Source organism: Enoplosus armatus, chromosome 12 (genome assembly GCF_043641665.1).
Source record: "Enoplosus armatus isolate fEnoArm2 chromosome 12, fEnoArm2.hap1, whole genome shotgun sequence".
NCBI classification, from domain to species: domain Eukaryota; kingdom Metazoa; phylum Chordata; class Actinopteri; order Centrarchiformes; family Enoplosidae; genus Enoplosus; species Enoplosus armatus.
The window spans coordinates 7,494,576-7,518,195 of NC_092191.1; the positions used below are offsets into that span (position 1 = coordinate 7,494,576).

Consider the following 23,620-nt stretch of genomic DNA (forward strand, 5'->3'; position numbering starts at 1 on the left):
ACTTTGTTTGCATAAATAAAAATGAGGACATGACTTAGTACTTGAAGGCACAGGGTCTGTCTGGTTTACAGTACAAGGATCGCCATTTTGTGTTAAAATAAAGATTCTCCAGTATGGTCACTCCCGAGCTGTGTAATAATCCTTCCACGACTTCAATCTGAAATGATGCTGTGACATGTCATTACAGCTGTCATCAGGGGGGGATTGGATTATAAATTCATTAATTTGGGGCAGGTTTTCCTGACACGAACATTTGTGGCTGAAGTGTTCCCCCACTCTGCTGGGAAATATTAACCAAAAAAAACTTTTCTATAAATACTCTTAAAAAAATCCATATGAGCAACACATGACCACAACGGTCAATTAAAATTGAATCCAACTTTTAAGTGAAAAGATTCCACGTTTTCTTTGTAGGACTTCCAGTGTGTTTCTACCTGTATCTCTAAAATCTTCAGGGCATTCTGAGAGGAAACATACTTGCATCCCTGCTGCGATGCAGCGTGTAACCTGTCCCTAGAACACAAACTGTACTGCAGCATCGCTGACTTTTAAAACAGTCATAAAACAGCACATATGCCATACAAAACAACTGCCAGCATTAGGCTGATAATGGATAAAAAGAAATATTTACAAACAAGGCATAATGATTTTTTTTGTTCAACATTTTAAGGGTACATGCATGATTCTCAAGTCAAAAAAAATCTAAAAGCGTGATCGCACAACTTTGAAACTGACATGGAATGTATGTCCTGCTGGTTGCTAAGGTAAGGTAAAGTCTCTTCATATTAAATTACCTATAAAAATATATATATAAATAAAAAGGTGAGGGTATTGTGTTGCGAAAGCTGCAGCAGCGGTCAACGTTTAGCTGCACCGACAGAACGAGAAAGGAGGAGGGTAACAAAGGGGGAGAGAGATGAGCAAACAAAGGTGGCAGTCGAGCACCGAGGGATCAGAGGAAGAGCTGCTGGTTCCGGCTCTGGAATGTTCTGCTCAGGTTTCAGAACTGTGTGTGTGTGTGTATGTGTGTTCTAGAATGAGACAAGGTAGTGTGTAAGGCCTCACACATAGAAACCATTCTCAAACTGAGATGAGGGTGCAACATTCTAGAACTCCCGTGACACAGATGTCTTCTAGAAGTCTCAGACTTGGCTACGCTCTAGAACACTGACACCACTATGTTCTAGAACTAAGACAAAGCTGGGTTATATGTTATAGAACCTTTTTTTTTAAAAATGGAGGAAAAAAAAAAAGGCAGCCTGGTTCTAAACCCTCCAGGAGTTTTAGGCCAAAAATTCTGTCTGTATGTTCTGGAACACTCTAGACTGTATAGGATGAACTATGACCACTGCAGATCACTTGTCAAGGTTCCTAAGAGAGGAACTCTTTCTCCAGCTCAAAGACAGAGGCCCGTCCCGGGGAACTCTGAATGCGGCAGAGCGGCACAGTGCAGTCTCGTTTCTGGCCCTCTGTGTCCATGTCCAGCAGGGAGCAGCCCATCCCCACCTCTGAAGATAGCACCACGCTTAGGTTTTGTGCCGCCTTCCCTCCGGAGTAGTGGCCCAGGGAGTAGCTCTTGTTGCGTCCTCGCAGCAGGGCCCAAGCGTGGGGTTTGGCCCGGAACGACACCGGCCGTGGCCTTGAGAAGGCCTCCCCACCAGAGGACTTTTCTGACGCTCCATCCTTGTCCTTCTCCTGCTTCTTCTGTGTGGCTGGAGGAGGCAGAGTGGGTGGACCATTGGCTGGAAACAGATGGGGAGATAGATTTTTGGAGCGTAAATATTTTTTTAGACCGTATATATATGCTTACTTTCCTTGCCCCTGTTTTATGTTACTCACTATTGTGGTTGGTGGTGTATTTCTTTCTGCGTAGACGTGTTCCCGTGTTGTGGTTGCTCTGCTCTGGTGGCTGGCTTTGGGGTTGCGCTGGTGTCTGTGTGTTAGCTGCAGTCCTGTTACTCTGGCCCTCTGTAGGTGCTGCTGGGCCGGGTCTGGCTGGCTCTGTGTGATGATTGACAGCCACAAGCTCAACCTTCCCAGGGCTGGACTCTGACACCACGGCCTCAGACTGGAGGAGACACTTGGTGGAGTTGCATTCCATAATGGCTGACATGGAGATGAGATTGACAGGTTGGGTGGAGGTGTGGTTTGACGATGCCTCGTCTTTGCGGGAGCGACCACTTGGTGGTGGTGGTGGTGGTGAGGTGCTGCGGCGGAACCGTGTCGCACGCTGAAACAGGCCCTCCTTTTTCTTCTTCTCTTTCTCCTCACGCTGGGGCTCGCAATCTTCGCCAGGGGCTGAGTTTTTGAGAGCCTCCCTAATATCATAACCGAGCACAACTGAAGCCAGCAACGAGCCGCAGCCATACAGCACCGAGTCAGTCTTGCGGCGAGCTGATGTCCGCTTCAGGCTGTTGGTGGGGGTGAGCTGTGGGGTGGTGGAGGTGGACGAGGTGGATGTGGTGGTGTAGGGGTCGTCTGTGGTCTCTGGTGGGCCACTTTGACCCGCTGCCCCGACCCCAGCATCTCCCGGCCCACAATGCCCACCGGGGCTTTGAGGCTGCTGCTCGTCCCTCCACAGAGGTAGATCAATGTACACCTGGTTGGGGAACTTGAGCTGCTTTGGCTTGGAGCTGCTGTCAGGACATTCCTGTGAGAACGCTTCATCTTTACCGGCCCCGGCTGAAAACACAGAAGCAGAGATAAGACCTTATATACAAATGACTGATGGACTCTCCAAACAAGGCCCCTTTACCATACTCTATCCCAGCATCACTGGTTATCTAAATATACCTGCCACAGCAAAATCAAATTTTTAAGTGTACACCATCACAATGGATTTTCAGCTCACCTTGTTCAGCAAACAGGGCAGCGAGGGGGACAGACTTCACCAGGCTGGTGGACCAGGGGTTACTGCCGTCTGACAGAGGACGCACTCTGAAAACGACAGACAAGAAAACATGAAATGCCTGTGTGTGTCTGTGGGCTTGTATTGCTATCTTCAACTTTAAACCTCCTTCAAAGGACTGTTTGAAGGTTGGTTCGAACCAAATGTCCGTCTGTTTTTAGTCGAAGGTTATGATTAAGGGCTGAGGTAATGCATTTAGTTGTGATGGGTACGGTTAGGTATGCATTCTGATAATAAGGGTCTTCACAAGTATAGGAAGACAAACGTGTATGCGTTAGGGATTCTCCAATTAACTGGGCAACAATCTGAATGCACAAAACTCATATTAAAGAGGCACAAGAACAAAGACCTTTCTAGAATTTTTAAGGTAGGAGGGAGTAGCCAATTGTAATAGAAAATAACTAAACGCTCAGTACTGAAATTATTTCCACTTGTAGTAAGTGTGAAGTATTTTTTGTGGTACATGGTACATACATATGTTGCATAAAACAGAGATCAGTCAAAAATAACATCAACACTCATGAGGATGTGGTTATGTTGTTGTCTCCACCCAGATAGCGTGATTGAAAAATTACAAGCCTGCTTTTAGTGTGTGTGTGTGTGTGTGTGTGTGTGTGTGTGTGTGTGTGTGTGTGTATACCTCTCAGCAGCAGCAGGCCTTTCTTTGCTCTGTACTGAACTGGGGCCCCAAGTTCTTCCTTTCTTCTTGATTCCCTTTTTCACGTCATCAAACTCCTCTGGCCTGAAGAGGGTGCTGCGGCCCCACGTACGGTTGCTCTCATCTTGAGTAACTGTTAGAGACAGAGACCACATGTGTTACCACACACTCAAACTACTGCAGCAAGCTGTTGTCAGCGCTGACAGGAAATCAGGGTGTAGACATGTTAATAAAGTTATGCCATCTGTAAAATCCCAGCAGTAATCTTTCTCTAGAATGGTAGGCTATTGTATGTAGAGTAGTCAAAAAGTGTAAATTACCACATATCTCAAGGGTGTTCTCACTTACAAGTTGAGGGATTTTAAGGCCATTCAACACTGGATGGATATAAGCCTTTAATTATATCAGTGACTGAGTTTGATTCAGGAAGATTCAGAGTGACTATTTAACCTGTTCATACTAGAAAATATCACCAGTGTATATTCATTTCCACAAAGTAAAACCAGAAACCAAAACCCCAAAGGTTGTTGTTATAAAAGCTTCTTATAGGTGTGTGTTAGTCATTGTGAAGTTGTTATGAAGGTGTGAGAGATCCAGCAAAGACGTCAAGGCAACAGACCAGGGCCACAATTCCCATAACTAGGAAAATGTGTTAATTAAAAGCACTACCAGTATGTTTTTAAAAGAGTCAATTATTCAATTAAAGCCTAATAATAGAGATGGTTCAGCAGACTGGCCCAAGTCTGTGGCATAAACCTAATCACTGTCAATAACTCGTTTGATTTTCAGGTTAAGTAGAGTACCTGTAAGACAATTTTAACCAGCAGCAAACACCAAATTCTTGTTACAATCCACACATCAGGAAACACCTTGTCAATCAGCACATATGATCCCCACTGATGGAAGGCTGTTAGGCATCAAACCCTTTCAACTGCCAAAGTTAGCCAAACGTCACATGTAGCGCTTGGTGCCGTTAGCCGCACCCACGCTGCATGTGGGTCGCCAATAGCTTGCCTTTCATCCTGAGCCCACAGTAGGCTGTGAGCTCGCTGGTCAGATCAACATCCTGTTGGTAAACATGCAAACTGTCCCTCTGCATATGGGACGTCACTGAGGAGGGAAACATACATGTTACCTCTAACCAACACAAGTATTGTAGTTGACATGCTCCTAGCTTGTACCTGCTGTGATTTAATACAGTACCTTAAGATGGAAGAAGGCCTGATAAAATACCTTGTTGAGCGTTGTTTGTATAGATGCATATATCTGTGAGCATGTGCACATATTTGTCTCCTACTTGCCCTATTGTGATTTTGGGCTAAATAAATAAAACTGATTTGAATTGTAATTGTATGTGTGTATATCTGTCCACGTTCACAGCTATTCTGTGAGCATTGCATGTATCTGTATGTTTATCATGTGAGACACATGAATAAATCCTGCCATGGACAATAAAACTATGTCTATTTAAAAAAATCTTTTAGAATTTTTTCTTTTGTCTGCATGGAATACATCCACAATAAAACGCATGATCCCTAATCAAGTGTATATTTCATGTATTGTGTATATCTGTATGTTTCTGTGTGAAAAATATACAGGCTGTGAAAACAAATTTCCATCTTGGACAATAAAAACCATCTATCTGATCTTGTAGCTCAAATCATCTGTCTGACATAAATAGTGGGGTCCATATTTAAAAAAGATATACATAAAGAATACATTTCTTTATCAAAGTATTCTGTCTTTTCTATGCCTCCTATGTTATAGAGAAGCTATCTAATTAACCTCATGCCAGCAAAACCGATGCCATTAAGTAAACTAACACTACATTAAAACAGTTTTTTGACTCTGTAAATGTTATGGTAGTTTTTGCAGCTTTCTCTCAGATATTAAGGCCATTTTTGGGCCATTTTGAAGATCATCTCCATTAAGGCTATTCATAACAAATGCAGTGATTCTGAGCAACAATCTGTGCCGTCTACCATAAATGCTCAAGAGGAATTTGCTCTAGTTATTGCAAGGGTGTTGGTGCGTGACTAACAACATTATCAAACTGTTCAAACAACTGGCTGACTGCTTGTAGCTCGGGAGCTTTTGTTCACACGGCTCTTGTCACTGTGAAGGACACTGTTCCCATATTCCCAGTCACCAGTAAACTCTCAGAGAGATTTTCAGAATCATTATATTTTAGATTTGACTTAATCCAGGCCAAGAAATAACACCTGACCAAGTACAGAACCACAACAATACTGACACAGAGGTGGAGGAGACGATTAGACCTCGCACTAAAGAAAACTTGCATATGGAAAAACGAATTAACACTGAACTCACGCTGAATGGCTCGTAGACGGGGGATGAGCGTGGGACTGCTGGGAGGAGAGGAGCTGGTGCTATGAAGGCTTCGCCTCTTATCCATGGAAGGTGATGCCTGCACGGTAATCTTATGCTGGAAGTCTGCAAAAGGTCATTACAGTGTCAGTTAGAGAAAAAACACACCAACATATATCCTTAGTAAAATGTTCAACACAAAGCAAATGTTGCACCACTGGCACAAACAACAGACAAGGGCGCACAGCACTTATCTTTTACATTTTTGTAAATACTTTGATCATTTGAGTGTCAATTTTCCATGAAATGAATGAAATGAATATTCTGGTGTATGGAAAATTGGAAAAGTTGTTTAATTTGGATGTGTTAAAGTCTGCTTGTCTCAAAAGCCTGGATTGTCAGTGATTTATTTCTTTGCACTGCATTCTGGATTTGCATTTGTCGCATTGTTGTATGCATGATACAATAACAAAAACTTCATTCATTCATTCATTCATTATTACCGTTATTAGCTACTTAAAACATGATTTGTCCAGTTGTGGGGTTGATGTTGCTGTCAGAGATGTTACAGCAGTGCTGTTAAAACCAGAAAGTACCTCTGTTCACATTACATTTACATACACATATACATTTACAACAGCATTGAAGTATTTACTTACAAATTCCTCCTATTCAGGCTCTAAATCAGCTGGTACACTGCTAAACAGAGTAGATATACTGTAGACAGTCTCTGACAAGGGACGGGATGCAGCCAGCAATACAGCCAGCTAATTAGAGCAGTATGAAAATGCTATTTGCTTATATAGGGTACCCAACAGACATTGCTTTGTCAGTGAACATTTCACATTAACCGCCCGTAATTTCCAACTCAAGGTTGGACACAGGAACAATTTAGCTCTTTTCACTGGTCAGAGAGGAAGACCACCAATTTTAATGTGAACTCAAGACATCCGTTCCGTCTCACCTGAGGGCAGGCTGATGCGGTTTCCATCCTTCAGCTTAAGGCGAGAACGTTTGAATTTGCCTTTCCTCTTCTTCACATTGGGCTTGTCTTTGTTGAGCTGGAAAATGAGGATGTTGAGCTCTCTCTCCAGCACGTTGATCTCCCGCTCTGCCAGCTGCTGTTCCCGACGCTTCAGCAGCTCCTCCTGAGACTTCTGCTGGAGGGCGGCCCTCGTCAGCTCCTCTTCTCTGGAACGTAGCTCCTGGAAGAACACGGTATTAAGATACGGTTATCAGAATCAGAAATACTTTATTGATCCCAGGGGAGAAAATTACACAAAGAAAATTAAATGGGCAGACAGACGCACAGGACCAGAGAGAAGAGAGAGCATCGGTTTGTCTTATCTGGAATTGAACACCGACATTAGCCACATTAGTGACAATGTGTGTTTAATGAACAGACAAACATTTATAGGATAATATTGACCTTGTTTAGTTGCTCAAAGTGCCTTATGGATCCAGGAAGTTACTATTACTCTCACCTTCTCTGGATTATTATTCATCTGTGAGGTATTTTTACGGTCATGTTTCTGTCTTACATTTGTGCAATTGTCATTCTCTTTCAAGACTGAGGAGAAAATGCATTGCAGAAAGACAAACACGTAGAAATACATTTTATAATTCCCTTATAACAAGAGAAAAGCTCTTGCAGACTATAAGACGGCCAGGAGTGTATTAGATAACTCAGTCTATTACAAGTTGGTTTCAGAAGATTACTGCCTGCTGTTTCAGGCTGTGTTACATAGAGTAAGCCATGGGAGGAGACAAGACTGTTTAGCTTTCTTCATTCCCTCTGTTTTCTCTTTAATTGCACTCAGCTGAGTAATAATAATCCTTACTGGATGACTTCCATAAAGCAGCTTTACAGTCAGCCCCCTTCAGCCACCCACCTAGACACAGATTACTGTGGGATGTTTACAGGAAATCTGCTGATGTAGTGGCTAATTCTACAAGTAATCTTATGAAATGTGCGATGGGAAAATGTTAGCTAATGCTCAAAGCTAGATCCTTTTTTTCCTTCTTCTCTTGATTTATGAAAGCTTTACATACCAAACAAACTCACAGTATGTAGTCATAGTGAGGCGGTGCAGATTATGTCAGTTGAGCGTTTAAGGGATTAATTTCGATGATTTGAAGTTACATAACCAAAAAGATGGTTTAGCATAACTGGTAGACTAGAACCAGGTAGGATACATAAATATATAATACAAAGAAAATAAAATGATTAAATATGAGGAGCAAATCAAGTCTCTTAAAACAAAAAACAACCCCTGTGGGGTTTTCAGTATCCGTGTCATTCCGTTCACCATTTGTTGACCCAGCTCAGTGTGCTGATCCTGCCTTTTCTACAAACACTAATTAACCCCCCTCTTTAAGCCAGCAACGGGAGACTTATACAGGAAGCAGATTAAGGTTTTAACAAGGGGAAGTACGCTAAAGCATCTCGGCATTAATTACTCGTTTTGTTAAAAGTGCGATTAGCTTGTCCACTGAAAGTAACCAATTAAACTTTTTAGTCCATAAAAGCTGCCCCAAGCGATTCGGCATTGTTAGAAGAAATCCTGATAATAGATTAGTCAACATGTCTCATCACTTAAAAAATAAAAGAGCAGAGAAGGTCTGTTACATATACTGTCAGGTTTCCAACTGCCATTCCAACATCTGTCTGCCCTCATATTGTGTGTACGGTGTCACATCAGTGGCTCTATATATGGATGTTTTTATGTGTCTCATCACTCTACCTTCTCTTTGGTCCTGAGCTCATCAAACATCTCCTGGATCTCCACGCGCCAGTCGTCCTGCATGCTGTGGAAGGAGTCCTGGGGCATGGTGGCCATCACCGCCTCCTCGATGGCCGACAGCTGCTCCAGGATGCAGGAGAAGGAGGGGCGCACGTGGGGGTCCTGGTCCCAGCACTCTGGACGCACACATTGCAATGTATAGATTAACACATTAACAAACAGTCACCAGCTTATATATGTATTGTTTCATTTACATTAAGCTTTGATAGTCAACCACTGCAACTATAAAACTATACATAAAAATATCAATTACCATTTACAGTTACAACTTTTGTGCTGTATTTCTGTGTCTATCATGTACTGTTTCTTCCTCGGAGTAAGACTTCTCGATCATTTTAACTGATATTAACACATAAAAACCCTCTTAATAATTATATTAATTCAACACATGATTTGGTCATAGTGTAGAGGTCAAATGAAACAATAATAAAAAATCCTGAAATGACTTAAATATAAATAAAAAGTATGCCTTCCTCTGTTAATTTACCTTCCATGAGCTTGGCGAAGGGTTCAGGACAAGTGGAGGGGATTGGTAGAGTTAACTTATTGACTGCCACACCGTAAGCAACAGCCAGGCCGTCTATCCCACGGTATGGCACCTCCCCTGTTAACAGCTCCCACAGCAGGACACCATAGCTGTTCGATTAAATAAAAAGAAAGTAAAGAGGAAGACAGAAAAGTGGAATAATGTAGGACAAATGAGTAGATATTTTATTCTTGGGTCTGTGAGCGGTGTGTTATTGGTCATACCCCCAGACGTCACTGCCTTTGGAGAAGAGAGATGACTTGATGACCTCAGGGGCCATCCAGGAGTAGGTGCCTGCTGCTGACATTTTTGTGGTTTTGTGCCACTCTCTGGCCAGGCCGAAATCTGTGATCTTCAAGGTCTTCCTCCCGATGTCGTCATTCTCAATCTTTTCAAGTAATAAAACTGAAAGAGAAGAGGCCGGAGAAGGGATACATTAGAAGGCAAGAAAAGGAAGATAAATAAAGATACATGAGGGAAAGAGCATAACAAGCGATGAGTGACAGAGAGAAAAGGAAAAGTGGAAAGACGGGATTGGGATGCAAGTGATAAATGTGAGGGGGGGTAGAAGAGAAAGGAGAAAGACGAGTGAAAGAGAAAGGGAGATACAAAGAGTGGAGGACAGAGAAAAAGACAACCGTGCAGGCGAGGAGATGATAGTCGATATTCAACTGGGCCAACCGAGGTATGCAGGTCATTTATTACTGTAGAAACAGAAGGTTGACAGCACCACAAAGCACCTGTCCTCAGGTCCTAAAACTGTTTAACACATTAAAGACAGCCGGAGCCCTCCAAACCTGCCTGAAACACTACACCTGGCCTGAGAGCCCTGCCACAGCGAACTCAACCCACTGACGTGTGAAGTAAAGACCCTCTACGCCAATCAAGTGCTGAAAAAAGAAAATGCCTTACATGCACATGCATTTTTCTGACTGGTTCTGGGTCAGGACAAAACAGTAAACACATCATAACTACACAAAAAATTCAAGAAGAGTGAACCGGATTTTAGACATTTTCATCAAACTTCTTCAGTCCTGTCTGTAAGAGGATCAGTTCTGCTTTTCAGGTCAAAGTGGATCTGATGTTGGACACGGCTCTAAACATTAAAATAAATACTAATACAACATGATGCTTATATAGTTCTATTTTGTCCGTATCGTGTTGAAAATTGTCTCTCATATTTTGCAGCGTTCTTTGGTCCACCCATTTAATATCAAAGTTCCTGGTAACATGTCTAATCCTTATATGTTCTTATATAAAGGGAATGCATATAATTTCTATTTTAAACCAGTTTCTACTGAGTAAAAGTTAAATATGCTAAGTAGAAAGCACAATAATAGCATAAGTTTTTTGAACCTGTGCCACCCATGACCAGGTGACGACTGGGGAGTAGTAACTAGGGCTGCAACTAACGATTATTTTCATTATCGATTACTGTCTATAAAATGTCCAAAAATTGTTTCCCAGAGAACAAAGTGGCATCTTCAAATTGCTTCTTTTGTCCAACCAACATCCCAACACCCAAACACTCTTCATTTGCTACAAAGTAAAAGCAGCAAATCCTCACATCTAAGAAGCTGGAACCAGTAGATGTTTTACATTTTTGCTTGAAAAATGACTGAAATGATTCATCGATTATCAAAATAGCTGATAGCTTTCTTTTGATCGAGTAATCGTTGCAGCTCTAGTAGTAACATTTCTTATTTTTCTGCTGTCCACCGTTGCCTTTCAACAGTAATACATATAACAATAATAAAGTCATAAATAAATTTACTCTGTGTGCTGATACACCAACTGCCAGATATTCCCGTTATCTCTTTGATAACAAGAAGTGGCCTTTTCCATGAAGTGTGTGTATCAACAGCCAAAACAGACTCTTTGATCCTCTTGGTATTATTTTCAACATTTGTTTCTGCCTCTGCCAAGATCTCCTCACATTACAAACTGTCCCATTTCATTATTTACATGCCGTCCCAACACTGCAGGTCAATGTGAACATGTCCTATCAGCTGGAGTTGTGTCAAATCCAGCAGAGTCTCTGAATGTCCCTTTAGGTGGACTGACAGAGGCACTTAGGTGTTTGTTTTAATCCTTGCTGTAAGTGTGAACTCTTACACACGAGTGTGTTGCTGGCACAAACACTGGTAATATTCCCATGGGAAAAAAAGGATGTAATGATAAAGACACAATGTTGAAAAACACATAGAGGCATGTGAGTTTCTTCACCTACTGTATCACAATGTACACTTGGAAATGTTACATGTTACTCTGGTGAAAACTGTTAACAAATAGTGTTTCGACTGAGGCTGTTTGATGTGTGTGTGCGCGGGTATTACTTGAATGAAGTCACTGCACTGTGTGTGCTGTATTATCACTCACTGACCTTGGACTTAATGCTTCACAGCTGTGCCACACTAAAACCTGCCAAAACACATACACACAAACCTTTTCTGCAATTTTCAACCACAGTCATACACAAAGATACATCTACATTACACTTATGTACTTCTTTTATAACCGTCTGAGACCCAGTTGACATGAATTACCTACAGTAAGCACACCGATCTTCAGTTAGCTAGCTAACAATACATTGTGACCAGTTACACAGCAAATGTGTCAAGACTGGACCAGATCCAATGAAAGATGTAGGAAGGAAGGAGAGGAGGACAGCTGTTGACTTCAATAACAGATAGTGTGGTCAGAAATTGGCTGAGAGACCTTGGAACAGAAGCATAAAAATCAACAGACTCCACAATGAAAATCTGTTTATGAAGAAAACTGAAACAAACATGCAAACTTTCCTTCTTACGAAGTGCTTGCACTTTAACAAACAAAAACAAAAACTACCCACTGCCTTAACTGGCCATAAATTATACAGCTGCAGTTTTCCACACCTATACTAAACTCTAATGAGGCTAAATTTAATTATATTGATCAAGAAGGTTTATCAAATCGTTACTATAGTTCCAGTGGATAAGAAGCAACTACAGCTGAAAGTTTTAGTGCAAAAATACTCATCAGATATTTTGATAATTGATCAAATCTTTAGTCATGTTTTCAAGCATAAATGCATTTGCAGGTTCCAGCTTCTAAATCACGCGGATTCTTTTTTTTTTTTATGTGATAATAAACTGTTGTATGTTGGTCAGACAAAACAAGGTATTTGATGCTTTTAGGGAACTTGTGATGGGTATTTTTCACTATTTTCTGGCATTTTATTTGATAAATCGAGGAAATAATTGCCAGATGAATTCATAATAAAAATGAGTTCCTTGCGGCCAAAGATGATGAAGCTGTATATTGACTGGTCTCACATCATTAAGTCAATGTACCAAATGTAAGCTTAATTTTTAATTCAATGTACACTTTTCTAATTCCCACAGCACTGTTACATATAGAAATACAGAAATATATACATATATTACTTGCATTAGAATAAAATTCATGCTAGCCAAAACATGATTCTATATACAAATCTACAGCACGCTGTTTGACGTTTAATGTAATATGCTGTGATGTAGACCATTTGTTCATTATGTTTATTTCTTTATCACATTTCTAGTACTCTGATATATTAACTCACAAGTGCGTACATTCTTAAAGTCTGCATTCATTTTGCATAATTTATAGGCTACATGTAGCACTTGGACTAAAACCACGAAGTACATTCGGCTCGTCTGCAACACAAACACAACCGCATTCTACCACAACAGAGATTTTACTTCAACTATCATCCCAATTAACACAGGAAACACATGAATGGAAATTCCTGCTTATAAACTAGTTCCTATCAAAGACAAATTGTTGTTTGGCATTTTCTTTACACACAATGAAGACACGGCTACAGGGAGTGAGGGTTAAGATTTTTCTAAGCATCCAGAAGTATTTCCAATGGGCCCGAAATGATTTGAAGCAGCATTTTAACCGTAGTGTGACTCCGATGGGTCACCACTAATAACAGGGGTATTGGTGCCATTACTAGCCTAGGGCACAGAGGGGATCCTCTACCCAGGCTACAACAATAGGAATTCCATTACAAACAGGTTTCACTAGACCAATGATATACTCCGACTTCCTGTTGTCAAGTCCTCTCTCAGTGATTCCATAGATTCCTCCCAGCAGGCTCTGTAGCTGTATAATGAGTTATGATGGGTTAGTTACACAACCTAGAAGAACAGTGGTTTTGGGATAAACCCGTCTGCGTTGATTGGCCTATAGAATATCATGCCAAATACTTTCTTTGTAGCTCCATGATACTTCAGTGTCAGCCCTCTAGAAATGTTCTGATAAAAGACCTAGCCCCTGTCTACATGACTCCATGCTGACGTTATGCTACAAAAAAAAATACACCTTTAAACCACAGCCAGTCATTTTGTTTGGCTCCTGGAGTCGATTAGCAACCAAGCTAACAACACAAACACACTACATAGCCACTGAACCTGTAATTCTACGTCATGTGATTAATCAAGTGTTACACATCATCATCATCATCATTATATAAATCTATCAAAGCATACAGTGCAGTCAATGAAAATTTAGACACTTTTTGTTGTTTCGGCTCATCACTTTTATCCAAGAGTCCACTGTTAAATAAATGCACATCAAATAGTCTCACTAAATAAAATAGATAATTCAATAATAAATAAACAACAGACAATTACTTTCATTATTGATTAATCTGCCAATTATTTTCTCGATAAATCGTTTGGTCTATAAAATGTCTGAAAAAAGTAAAAATGCCTAAAGCCCAAGGGCTTAGACCTTAGCCTCGGACTTTGGAGTTCAAGCCACTTAGTGTTGCATTTTATTCACAAATTGCACTATAGAAATAAAGTATATTATCCTTATGTTTAAGTGACTATATATATATATCTATGCTCATGTTTTCTGAGCTTGAATGCATTCAAAACCTAAACATCTCCTGTAATAACATAAAGGTGGTAAAGGAGAGACTAATCTGAAAAATTACTTAAGTGGGGAAGTAAGAAGCTAAGCAAGGACTTATCATGGTCTCCTTTTCACTGACTAATGGCTCACCTCCAGCCAACACATGCCATCTGGCCTTCTTTGAAGTCCACCTCCCACGACCCCATCACCCTATTCTAATTTCTAAGGTTTTCTAAGAAAGGTTAATCTCAGCAGGTCCTTGTAATATAAGCCTGACCTACAGGAAAAAGCTGCATGTTAAAAAAAAATGTTTCATTGAATCATTACATTTTTCTGGTTTCAGACATGTTTTACATTGTACTTCTGTAACCAGGAAAGTATTTAAATAGTTCAACCTTGCATTCAAAAAGCAGAAGATGATGCTCTGGTTGACTTCTATTTAGGGCCATCCTAAAAGTCAAGCCTCAGGGCAAACCCCATCCTGTACAGGAGAGATAAATCCAGTGCTTGTGTTCAGTTAGTGAATGTAAAACCTTAACAGCTGAGCTGATGCACAGAATCAGGCCGTGGCTAGTCAGTCTTGACAGACAATCTAAAGTTTCTTTGGATAGGATATGTTTAACATGGGGAGGCGGGGTAATGGTAACCTTATTATTACTTGTGCATCTCATGATTTTAATCCCGTCTATAAAGGCCATGTCAGTGAAAATGAAATGAAAATACACCACGGTTACAGCAAATGCATGAAAAATGACATCTTGAATTTGTTGGTATACTAAAGTCATTTCTATGGGCAAAGAATGAAACATGAAGGCTCAAAAAAGCTCATCATCTTTATTCCCCAAGTCCACATATTTAGCAAGGACACTAAATGGAAATATATCAAGCTGATGCTTTCAAATGCTTATGTCCGCTATAAATAGCCAGTTTACAGTAAACTATAGTTCACATGAATAAATGCAGCTGTGTGTAGCCTACAATTGTTATTATTGCTGTTATATTATTAAGTTTGCCAGCTACATACGCTACAGGTGATGTGTGAAACCTGTTTGGTGAGATAAAAAACATTTAAATGGACACTCTGATCTGTTGCAATCTGTGTTTCTCATTGTGAATTGCTCAACTGTTAGAAACATCCTGTCATACTTTGCAAACACTGTCCTAAAATCCTGTCATGTCTGAAAAGGCTCTAACTCAGACCGCATGTTGTTTTCTTCTTTTTCTCAGTCTATATTTTCTCACTCTTTTGAAAAGAAAATGTTTTGAAGCGGACAACAGTGCAACGCAATTGGAGATGGACATGCCTCCAAGGCAGACCCCACCCTCAGTCCAACCCCCATTTAATTCCCCTTTCCAACAGTGGATCTCCAGGCAGACCCATCTTTCATGATGGAACAGTGGGAAGATCAGAAGCAGAGCTGCTGCCTTCAAAGCAGGTCCCACGCTTCTTCCCATTGCTTTCCCCCCCTCAAGGTAAAAAGAAAAAAAATAGACTTTGGGCAAACATGACCATTTCTTCTCTCTTAAACAAACTAAAAATACCTCAGGTTTTACTCCCTGCAACTCTGCAGCAGCTGAAAGTCTACAAACCAATGATAAATGAAAAGCACAGCTGCAGCAACTTCTGTACTTTCAATAATATTAGTAAGACATTAAATAGTCTTAAATTTTTTTTACTGACAAAAATGAGGTGTTCAGTACTTGTACACTGTATTAGAGACAATTTGCCTACATCCACACCTATAGTATTTCATGCATGATACATATATCTATATTCATACTATACATACACATATATATACATACACATACATATATATATATATATATATATATATATATATATATATATATATATATATATATATATATATATTCAATGTCTCACATCCTCTCCATAATGTACTGGTCAGGCACAAGAGCACATTCAGTGGGAGACTCACTCCTCCCAAATGCACAACAGAGCGCCACAGGAAATCATTCCTGCCTGTGGTCATCAAACTGTTCAACTCCTCCCTCTGAGTGTCAAGACACTATTCTTTAAATGTCAGTGCAATACATATATATATATACATACATACATATACATTGTTATTGTATATATTTTTTACTTAAATATTGTAACTGTGTATATTTTTTTATTTTTTGTATCTTATTCTTGTACATACTCTCATTTCTAAATGTATGCTACTTTCTACTCTTGAATGGGAGCACCGGTACTGTATAATTTCCCCCCCGCGGATCAATAAAGTATTTCTGATTCTGAACATACACAGCCAAGAACAACAGCAAGCCTTGAAGCAGTACAGAGCAATGAACTACAAAGCCAGTTAAATCTTTTAATTTCTTTGTCTCCCCAGCAACACGGCTCCTTATGATGCTAACAATATGATACAACTTTTAAAAACAAAATTAGATGCGGTAAACAAATCTACAACTAAAGAAGTCCATTCCTCCATCCCGCAGAATCCTGAGGCTCTCTTTTATTTTCTAGTGGCATAACTAAGCATTGATGTAACGTGGTTTCTGTAAAACTGCAGCCTCCTAACTTGACGTGGCAGTATTTTCGTAACTGTGCCAACAGACTAAGCATGAGAGCAAGAGGGCTTCCTGTAGTAAGCAGAAACAAGGCTGCTAAACATTCCCCGACTGGTCTGTCTCTCCCTGTTGAAATGAGAGTGCCCCCAGGCATTCTGGTTGATGGGAAAAGGATCAGGGCTAATGGCTGGCTAAATCCATCTATCATGGTCACGTCTCTCCGGGCCACTTGCTCTTTGTCTGTCCTCTTCCTCTCCTAGTTTTTGTCAGTTTAAGCTTAAATTAACCCATAACTGGGCTAATTAAAAGATAAGAAATGTTAAAAGGTGTACAGCTAACCCTAACCTTTTGCTGTATTAGCATCTATCAATGTGTTAGGGAGCTACGGAGCGGATTGGTTGATTTGGAAGGCAGCTCTTCTCAGCTGTGGGCCCTTTTCCTTTTCACCCTGCCCTGCAACAATAGGTGCAGTCAGGGAGAGGTCATAAAAAACACAGTGAAAGCATCTCCACTCCTCCTCTCTCCCCTCTGCCCATTCTCTCGTCAGAGAAAAGACAGGCAGTAACTGTCTGTGTGTCACCAGGGGTAATTGTGGGAAGCCTGAGAAAAGTTGCCCTGCAACACCTAGTCAAGCTTTGGTCACTTTTCCTCTCAGATTCTGCTAATTCCAGAAGTGGAAAAATTATAGGAGGAAAAGAAGGATTCTGTAAGGGAAACTTTTTATAAACAGTTTTCTCTCCTATGGTTAGCTTGTTATGACCTGGTAATGAAAAACAGGGTTTAAGAGGTAATCTTTTGCAATGCTGTTCCCACAGAAGTAGGGAGCTTCACAGGGAAACACAAATCTATAAGCAATTGTACAATTTCCCCCCGGGGATCAATAAAGTATTTCTGATTCTGATAAAGATAACTAGGTATGTTTAGTATTTTCATACCCAATGATGGGAAGACAGTAAAATGAAATGGGAGATGCATGCAAATTAGCTAGCACTGGTATTGAACTGGTAGTCAGTGTCTGTCTATTCTCTTCATTTGGGTATCAGGACAGAAAATATGTGACAGGTGCACCCCTAATTTTTATCTTTTCAATGCATATTTTGAATTGCAATAGGAACAAAGTCATGGCTGTGTGACTGTTTTAATTCAGCCACAGTGAGAAAGAAAACTTATTATAGGAATAAAGGCAGATGGAGATCCAACTTTGTGGATAATCGCGTAGACTTTTACAATGGCACTTTTGTCCAAAGTGACTTATATAAAGTGCATTTGTCACTTTCCACAACAATATTATTTTGCGACTACTTGGATCATTTTCATTTTTTTAAAAGACAATGATTCATCACAACAACCCTCCTATTTATATTCAAACTTACTTTTGCACACACATATAGAGATGGAAACAGGTGCACTTGTCATCTGCACATGCTAGCACGTTGCCCTGTTTGCTGCGACTACTTGGTCAAAATAGGGCCCTTTAATGTTGTGATGATTATCATTCTAAACTCTGAATACAACACATGCTCTCTCCACTTATTTATCTTCATCTGTACTAATTTCTGTGCACTGACATAGAAGGAAATCCCTTCTGTGCTTCTATGACTTTTGCCAGGTCTTCACAGATCTACAGAATGACGGGTGAATGGCGAGAGAGAGACACGGAGAGGGAGGGGAGCACAGGGACAGCGTGATGAAGTCTAACAATAGCTTAAGATTGATGGGAGAATGCTGTTGCACACGCTCCAAACAGAACTCCATCAGTTTCAGCGGCATTCAAGCACACATTCCTGGCATACTGTGGCTAGCACCGAGATGCGAAACTCCAAAGTTAATGTGGGTTATGCGTGCTGGCTCAGGGCCAGGTTTCAGTGTGATTTCTTGCTCTCATCTGCTGCTCTATGAATACTACGCTCCTACCTTGAGGGAGAACGTTTAAATCAAAGTTTTAAGATGGGAAAGAAGGAAGGGTCAATGAAAGGATGTGGATAAAGCAAAGGAAGATAGAAAACAACAAATTCCTTAAAAGCCTGTTATCAGCAAATCCCTGAAAAGACCAAAATGAATAATAAACATATCCTGCTAGCAAGTATTGTGTGCATTCCCAGAGCCTGGTTTAAGTTATGCATCCATGCCATAGGACATTTAAAAACACATAAGAGCTATGCTATTGCGTTCACAATGAACATTTCAAGTGTAGTTTATTCCTCTCAGCTTGTAAAATTAGCAAAAGCATTGTAAACATGGAACCACAGCTCTGCTCATGCATAGTGATGTCTGCCTGACATGGAGCCAGGGTTGTCCCAGAACAAACTATATTTTGCCCATACTTATTTTAATGAATGAATGAATGAATGTATCAATACAGCAGTATTAGTAAACTGTAGTTTTTGGATGACAATGGAGATCTATTGCACACAGGCATATGCTATATCAGGCTGCAGCTACACAGACAATACTTGCGTGCAAGGTCAATTATGTGCTGTATTTGGTTTTGATGTGTTCAGAAAGATTGCTGATTAATAATAAAAAGAAAAAAGTAACTCCAGCATTATCCTTTAAAGTTTGAAGATTGTATAGGCCAAAAAGTAGACATGAAAAATAATAGAAGGAGCAAGAGGGAGCAGAGAGGAACAAGGGAGGGAAGGTAAGAAAGGAGAAAAATAACGAAGTAAGAAGGGAAACCCCCTCAGTTTGTGGCAATAAAAGAGTACCGCTGCTCTCTGGGAGATTAAATATGAACGAAACAAAACAAAACGAGGGCTTTGAGACCCTCCGAGTCCTAGCCATTCTTCTGGCCACAGTAGCCTAGCAACCGCTGCTTGACCAGTCCATTGTGCAAACGTATGTTAAGCTTTTATCCCTCATTAGCAACATTCCTCCCTGCAGGCTGGGATTTTACAGATTAGGCTGAAAAACACAAAAGAGATTGGACAAATCTTGCTGACTTCCAACATATTACTTTACAGGCTAATCATTGATCAAATAGCTGTATGTTTGTCTGTGTGAAGCATGTGTACACTGCAAGTTGATAAATGACAGGCTGAGCAGTTGAGTGAAGATGGAGAAGTTTACTTCTGTATCTTCCTTTACACTGCAATTTAGGACTTGTATGCATCTGTCTGAATGTGCATATCTAAATGTGATAACATTCTTGTTTATATACTTCATTTACGTATGTGTGTTTTTTGTCTGTTTTTAAGAGCTGCACTGAGGCAAATTTCTATCAACTGTGTTGACATGGTGGCAATAAAGTAATTTGATTTGATTTAATACCCGCCTATGTCCTGGTTTACCCTGAGAGGAAAAAACTGGAGTGAAATAACTTGACCATATATGTACCAGAAATAGAGATACAGCCACACCCACAAACATTTTACTCATTAAATATTTAAAAAGTGACAGATTGCTGATTAACAACCACTTATGGCAATGTATCCATTTTCTTTTTACTCTGTGTAGATAATTCTCACTGCTTGTATCCATTTAGGCTGAACCGATGCACACACAACGCCAAGACAAACAGACAACAGGCCCACACTAGCAGATGCAACAACTTCTCTAAGCTGCATTATTCTAGGTTTTTACTGGGAAAACAACCCAACACACCACAGGGTGCCATTTGTGTGTTTGTGTGTAGGAGAGAGTCTTTTGTGAACTCAATGCCCTGGTTCAAAGCAAACACATACAGCTCTTTCATTCTCTCTTTATTTAGATAAGAGTGTATATTGACTACAGATGTTCAGACTTCTGACCCTGGGACAACCAACTACCTGCAACTAGTAACAGCGCTAACGCCAACTGGTAGACTTCATGTATTTCCTGGTCTCATTTTGTGGTTAACAGCTCAGCAGTGGGCTCTAGTTCACTGGAAATCAAGAATTAATTCAGAAAAACCACTAGCCTACTATCTTTAGTAAAATGTTGAGGTCCCAGGTTTCATTAGAGCCCACAGCCTCTCTTGCACATTGTGAATGGTCTCTCATAAGTTTAAATTCTCCTTCTTTACTTGAAGCTTATGCTGTCTCTAGGTCACAGTGAAGTGGCAGAACAACACACATTGACTTGTGTTCGCAGCACTGTGCCTGTTCGGGGGAGTTTGTTTGTGCATGTTCCCCAAACATCCGATTAGCTGAAACAGTTAAATCCTTTCTCTCCATCTGCCCTATAATTAACACAAATCTTCTATCTCAAATAAGACTGGGGGTTGGGCTCTCCGACTTTTCTTTTCTTTTAGAGAGTGAATCAGTTCTATTCTTATGCTGGAAAAACTATTTATCAACTGAAGGTTTTTTTACTCTAATGGATATACTGTATTACCAATATATTCTAAATTTCTACTTACAATACTGCTTTTTTCTTGTGAATATAAGTAAAATATAGTAAAAGATTTTACACTAATCACTGCAGTTTAACTGAAACTATAACCACGTACTGTATACAGGTCATGTTTGCAGCATATAAATGTTGTGATCACCAGGAATATGTGTGTTTGACCTGCATGCACAGATTCTTTCATGGTCTTATCTGGTGGTCATGGAGGGTCTGCTCTGGTGGTCATGGAGGGTCTGCTCTGTGTACATTTCACATTTTTTGTCTCTACTTTCACACATTAACTCTCACAGCTGGAGATAAACAGACATCAGTACGCCAGAGGTGCTCCCCACATGGCCTCCGGTTGATAAGACTCTCCATCCACAAAGGGAGAAATAGTGTTCGAGTCATATTACACACATAAACACACCTGAGTGGGAGTGGGTAGCCTGTGTAAGTGGGTATACAGCATGACTCAGACTTTTTCTCATTGAGTCCTGTCCATTCATTATTCATTCCTGGGAAACTAAACTTTGCTGGCCTGTTGTCAATTACGAGCCCGTGGAGAAACTAGCACATTTGTTGGCCTACTGCACTGAACCAACTCCAACAATATAACCATGCAAAGTTACCAAGATACTCAAAAGTGACCCCCTAAGTGAATGGTTGTCTCTAATAATATACCTTGATAGGTCCTCTGACTGGCTTCTTTCTACCCTCTGACCTCTGGTATTAGCTCTGGTTGGTCAAGCACATGGCCTGACAGTGTGGACCGAGTGTGCCTAGTTATGTGTTTGGTAAATCACTGACTTTATTTGAACAACATTTCAGCTTGGGGTGGACAGGGGGCTGGGAAGGTGTTTGTGTATGTGTGTGTGTTTTAAAGGATGAGGGGGGTGAGTGCAGGGAAGGGGGGGGGGGCAGCCCAGCTGAGCAAACTCTGACTTTATTTCACATCCTCTCGATGGTATCCCCCACCTCTTCATACACCCACAGACCTTTTACACCTCTCTAAATCCATCCTGAGTAAAGGGCAGAGCTGTATCCGTGATGTTGTGAAATATGTGTGAATTATGAGTTTTCAGCAACCTCAATTTTGCCAATTTATTTTTCTTAATAAGCTGTAAGCATGAGGTAAACATTTCCCAATACCCAATTTCATTAATCCCATATCAAACAATCATTATCTGTGTGACAGGTTGACACATGTGCAGTTGCCCAATTGAATTCAGAGATTGTCTGGGGTAGAAGAGTCTTAAAATAAGTGTTTTAGGAGAGGATGTAGAGTTACTTAACACTAACACAGTTACTCAAGCAGACCTGAACTGCGACCAAAACATAACTATACATAACTAAAGGAGGATGGGCTGCATGTGCAACAGGTGGATGGCTCTCTCGTGGTCCTCCAATAGTTAGGTTGTTCATCTTAACTTCTCTGTTTCAAACAAACACACTTCAATCTTTGCTTACTGTTGCTAGACTTCAGGTCACGATGGATAATGGGTACCACGGCCTCCTCGTGTAGGTAGAGCATCCCGCGTGCAATCTGCACGGCCCAGTTGACCAGGATGTGTGGAGGGATGCGCCTTCCGGTCAACACCCGGTTCAGTGTCCCGCCTCGGGCATACTCCATGACCAGGCACAGGTTGGGCTCCTCCAAACACACTCCTTCCAGTTTAATAATGTTGGGGTGCTGCAGCATGGAGAAAAGTTTCGCTTCTTGTTTAACACTGGCGGCAGTGGCTGTTATGTCCTCGTCTGGGTCTTGCCGAGCCGCCTTCACGGCGACCTCCTGATCGTTCCATGTGCCCCGGTAAACTTTGCCAAATCCACCCACGCCTATGATCTCCTCTAGTACCAGTTCACTGAAGGGAATCGGGACGGGGGAGCTCGGGACTCCCTCTGGTACCCCCACGGACCCGCTAGTAGCGGGCAGACGGTAAATAGCGGGCTGGTAGGTGACATAGTTGGAGGGGAAAATCCCGACCCGGTGGTTGATTTTACCCGTCCACCATCCCTCGTCCCCGGAGATCGCTGCGTCCTTGGACAGAACCTCCACCACGTCCCCTCGTCTGAGGCTAAGCTCGTCCTCGCCGCTTGCCTCGTAGTCATACGCGGCTGTCCACAGGGACCGTGTCGGGCACAGCGGGGCAGAGTGAGCCCACGCCCGAACTGTGGGGGAATCTGTCCAGGCATGGTCCCCGGTCCCACCGCCGCCCGGCCGCCCTTCACCGTTTGGGAAAGCGGCCTGCGAGACATCCATTTCTCGGTGGCCGTAGCGGCACCATAGGGTGCAGAGCTTTTAGAACAAAATGAAAACTTTAAAACCGTAAAAGGTAACTTTTTGAAATCCTCATGCTGTCACGTCTACGGGACTTGCTGTTGATAACAGAGGGGAATTCCCCGCACAGCCCACGGCAGGGTTAAAAACCGTGTCCAAAGTCCTGTGGGAGAGAGAGAGTCTACAAGCCTGTGACGTTATCCACGTCGCCACTCCGGTAAAAGTGTATTAGGGTCAATAACTAGCCAGCGAGGTTGCTGGCTAAGATTAGCCGAAATACTTTTTAGCTAATGTCACCACTCTCTGGGCTGGCGGTTATATATAAAGTTGGGAATTAACAATAAATGTTTTAAATCTCACATAATCTCAGTTACGAGAAAAG

At 41.2% G+C, this 23,620-nt stretch overlaps 1 protein-coding gene across 1 annotated transcript; it reads right to left on the minus strand.

The window, feature by feature from the left end:
• Window positions 1–1,371: 1,371 nt before the first annotated feature.
• map3k21 (mitogen-activated protein kinase kinase kinase 21) lies at window positions 1,372–23,220 on the minus strand. The gene is made up of 11 exons (XM_070915505.1): window positions 22,428–23,220; window positions 9,449–9,629; window positions 9,186–9,334; window positions 8,639–8,814; window positions 6,859–7,099; window positions 5,898–6,020; window positions 4,581–4,676; window positions 3,549–3,699; window positions 2,852–2,937; window positions 1,840–2,682; window positions 1,372–1,742 (listed from the first exon to the last, which is right to left on the minus strand). Exons 1-11 carry the CDS (start codon window positions 23,218–23,220, stop codon window positions 1,372–1,374), a joined length of 3,210 nt encoding a protein of 1,069 aa, XP_070771606.1.
• Window positions 23,221–23,620: the final 400 nt, after the last annotated feature.

Coding starts and splice junctions, on each gene's coding strand:
- map3k21 (XM_070915505.1), bottom strand. CDS start 23,220: ATGGATGTCTCGCAGGCCGCTTTCCCAAACGGTGAAGGGCGGCCGGGC. Junction 9,630..22,427: donor TGACCTGAAGTCTAGCAACA/GTAAGCAAAGAT, acceptor CTTCTCTTTCAG/TTTTATTACTTGAAAAGATT. Junction 8,815..9,185: donor CTTCGCCAAGCTCATGGAAG/GTAAATTAACAG, acceptor GTGTGCGTCCAG/AGTGCTGGGACCAGGACCCC.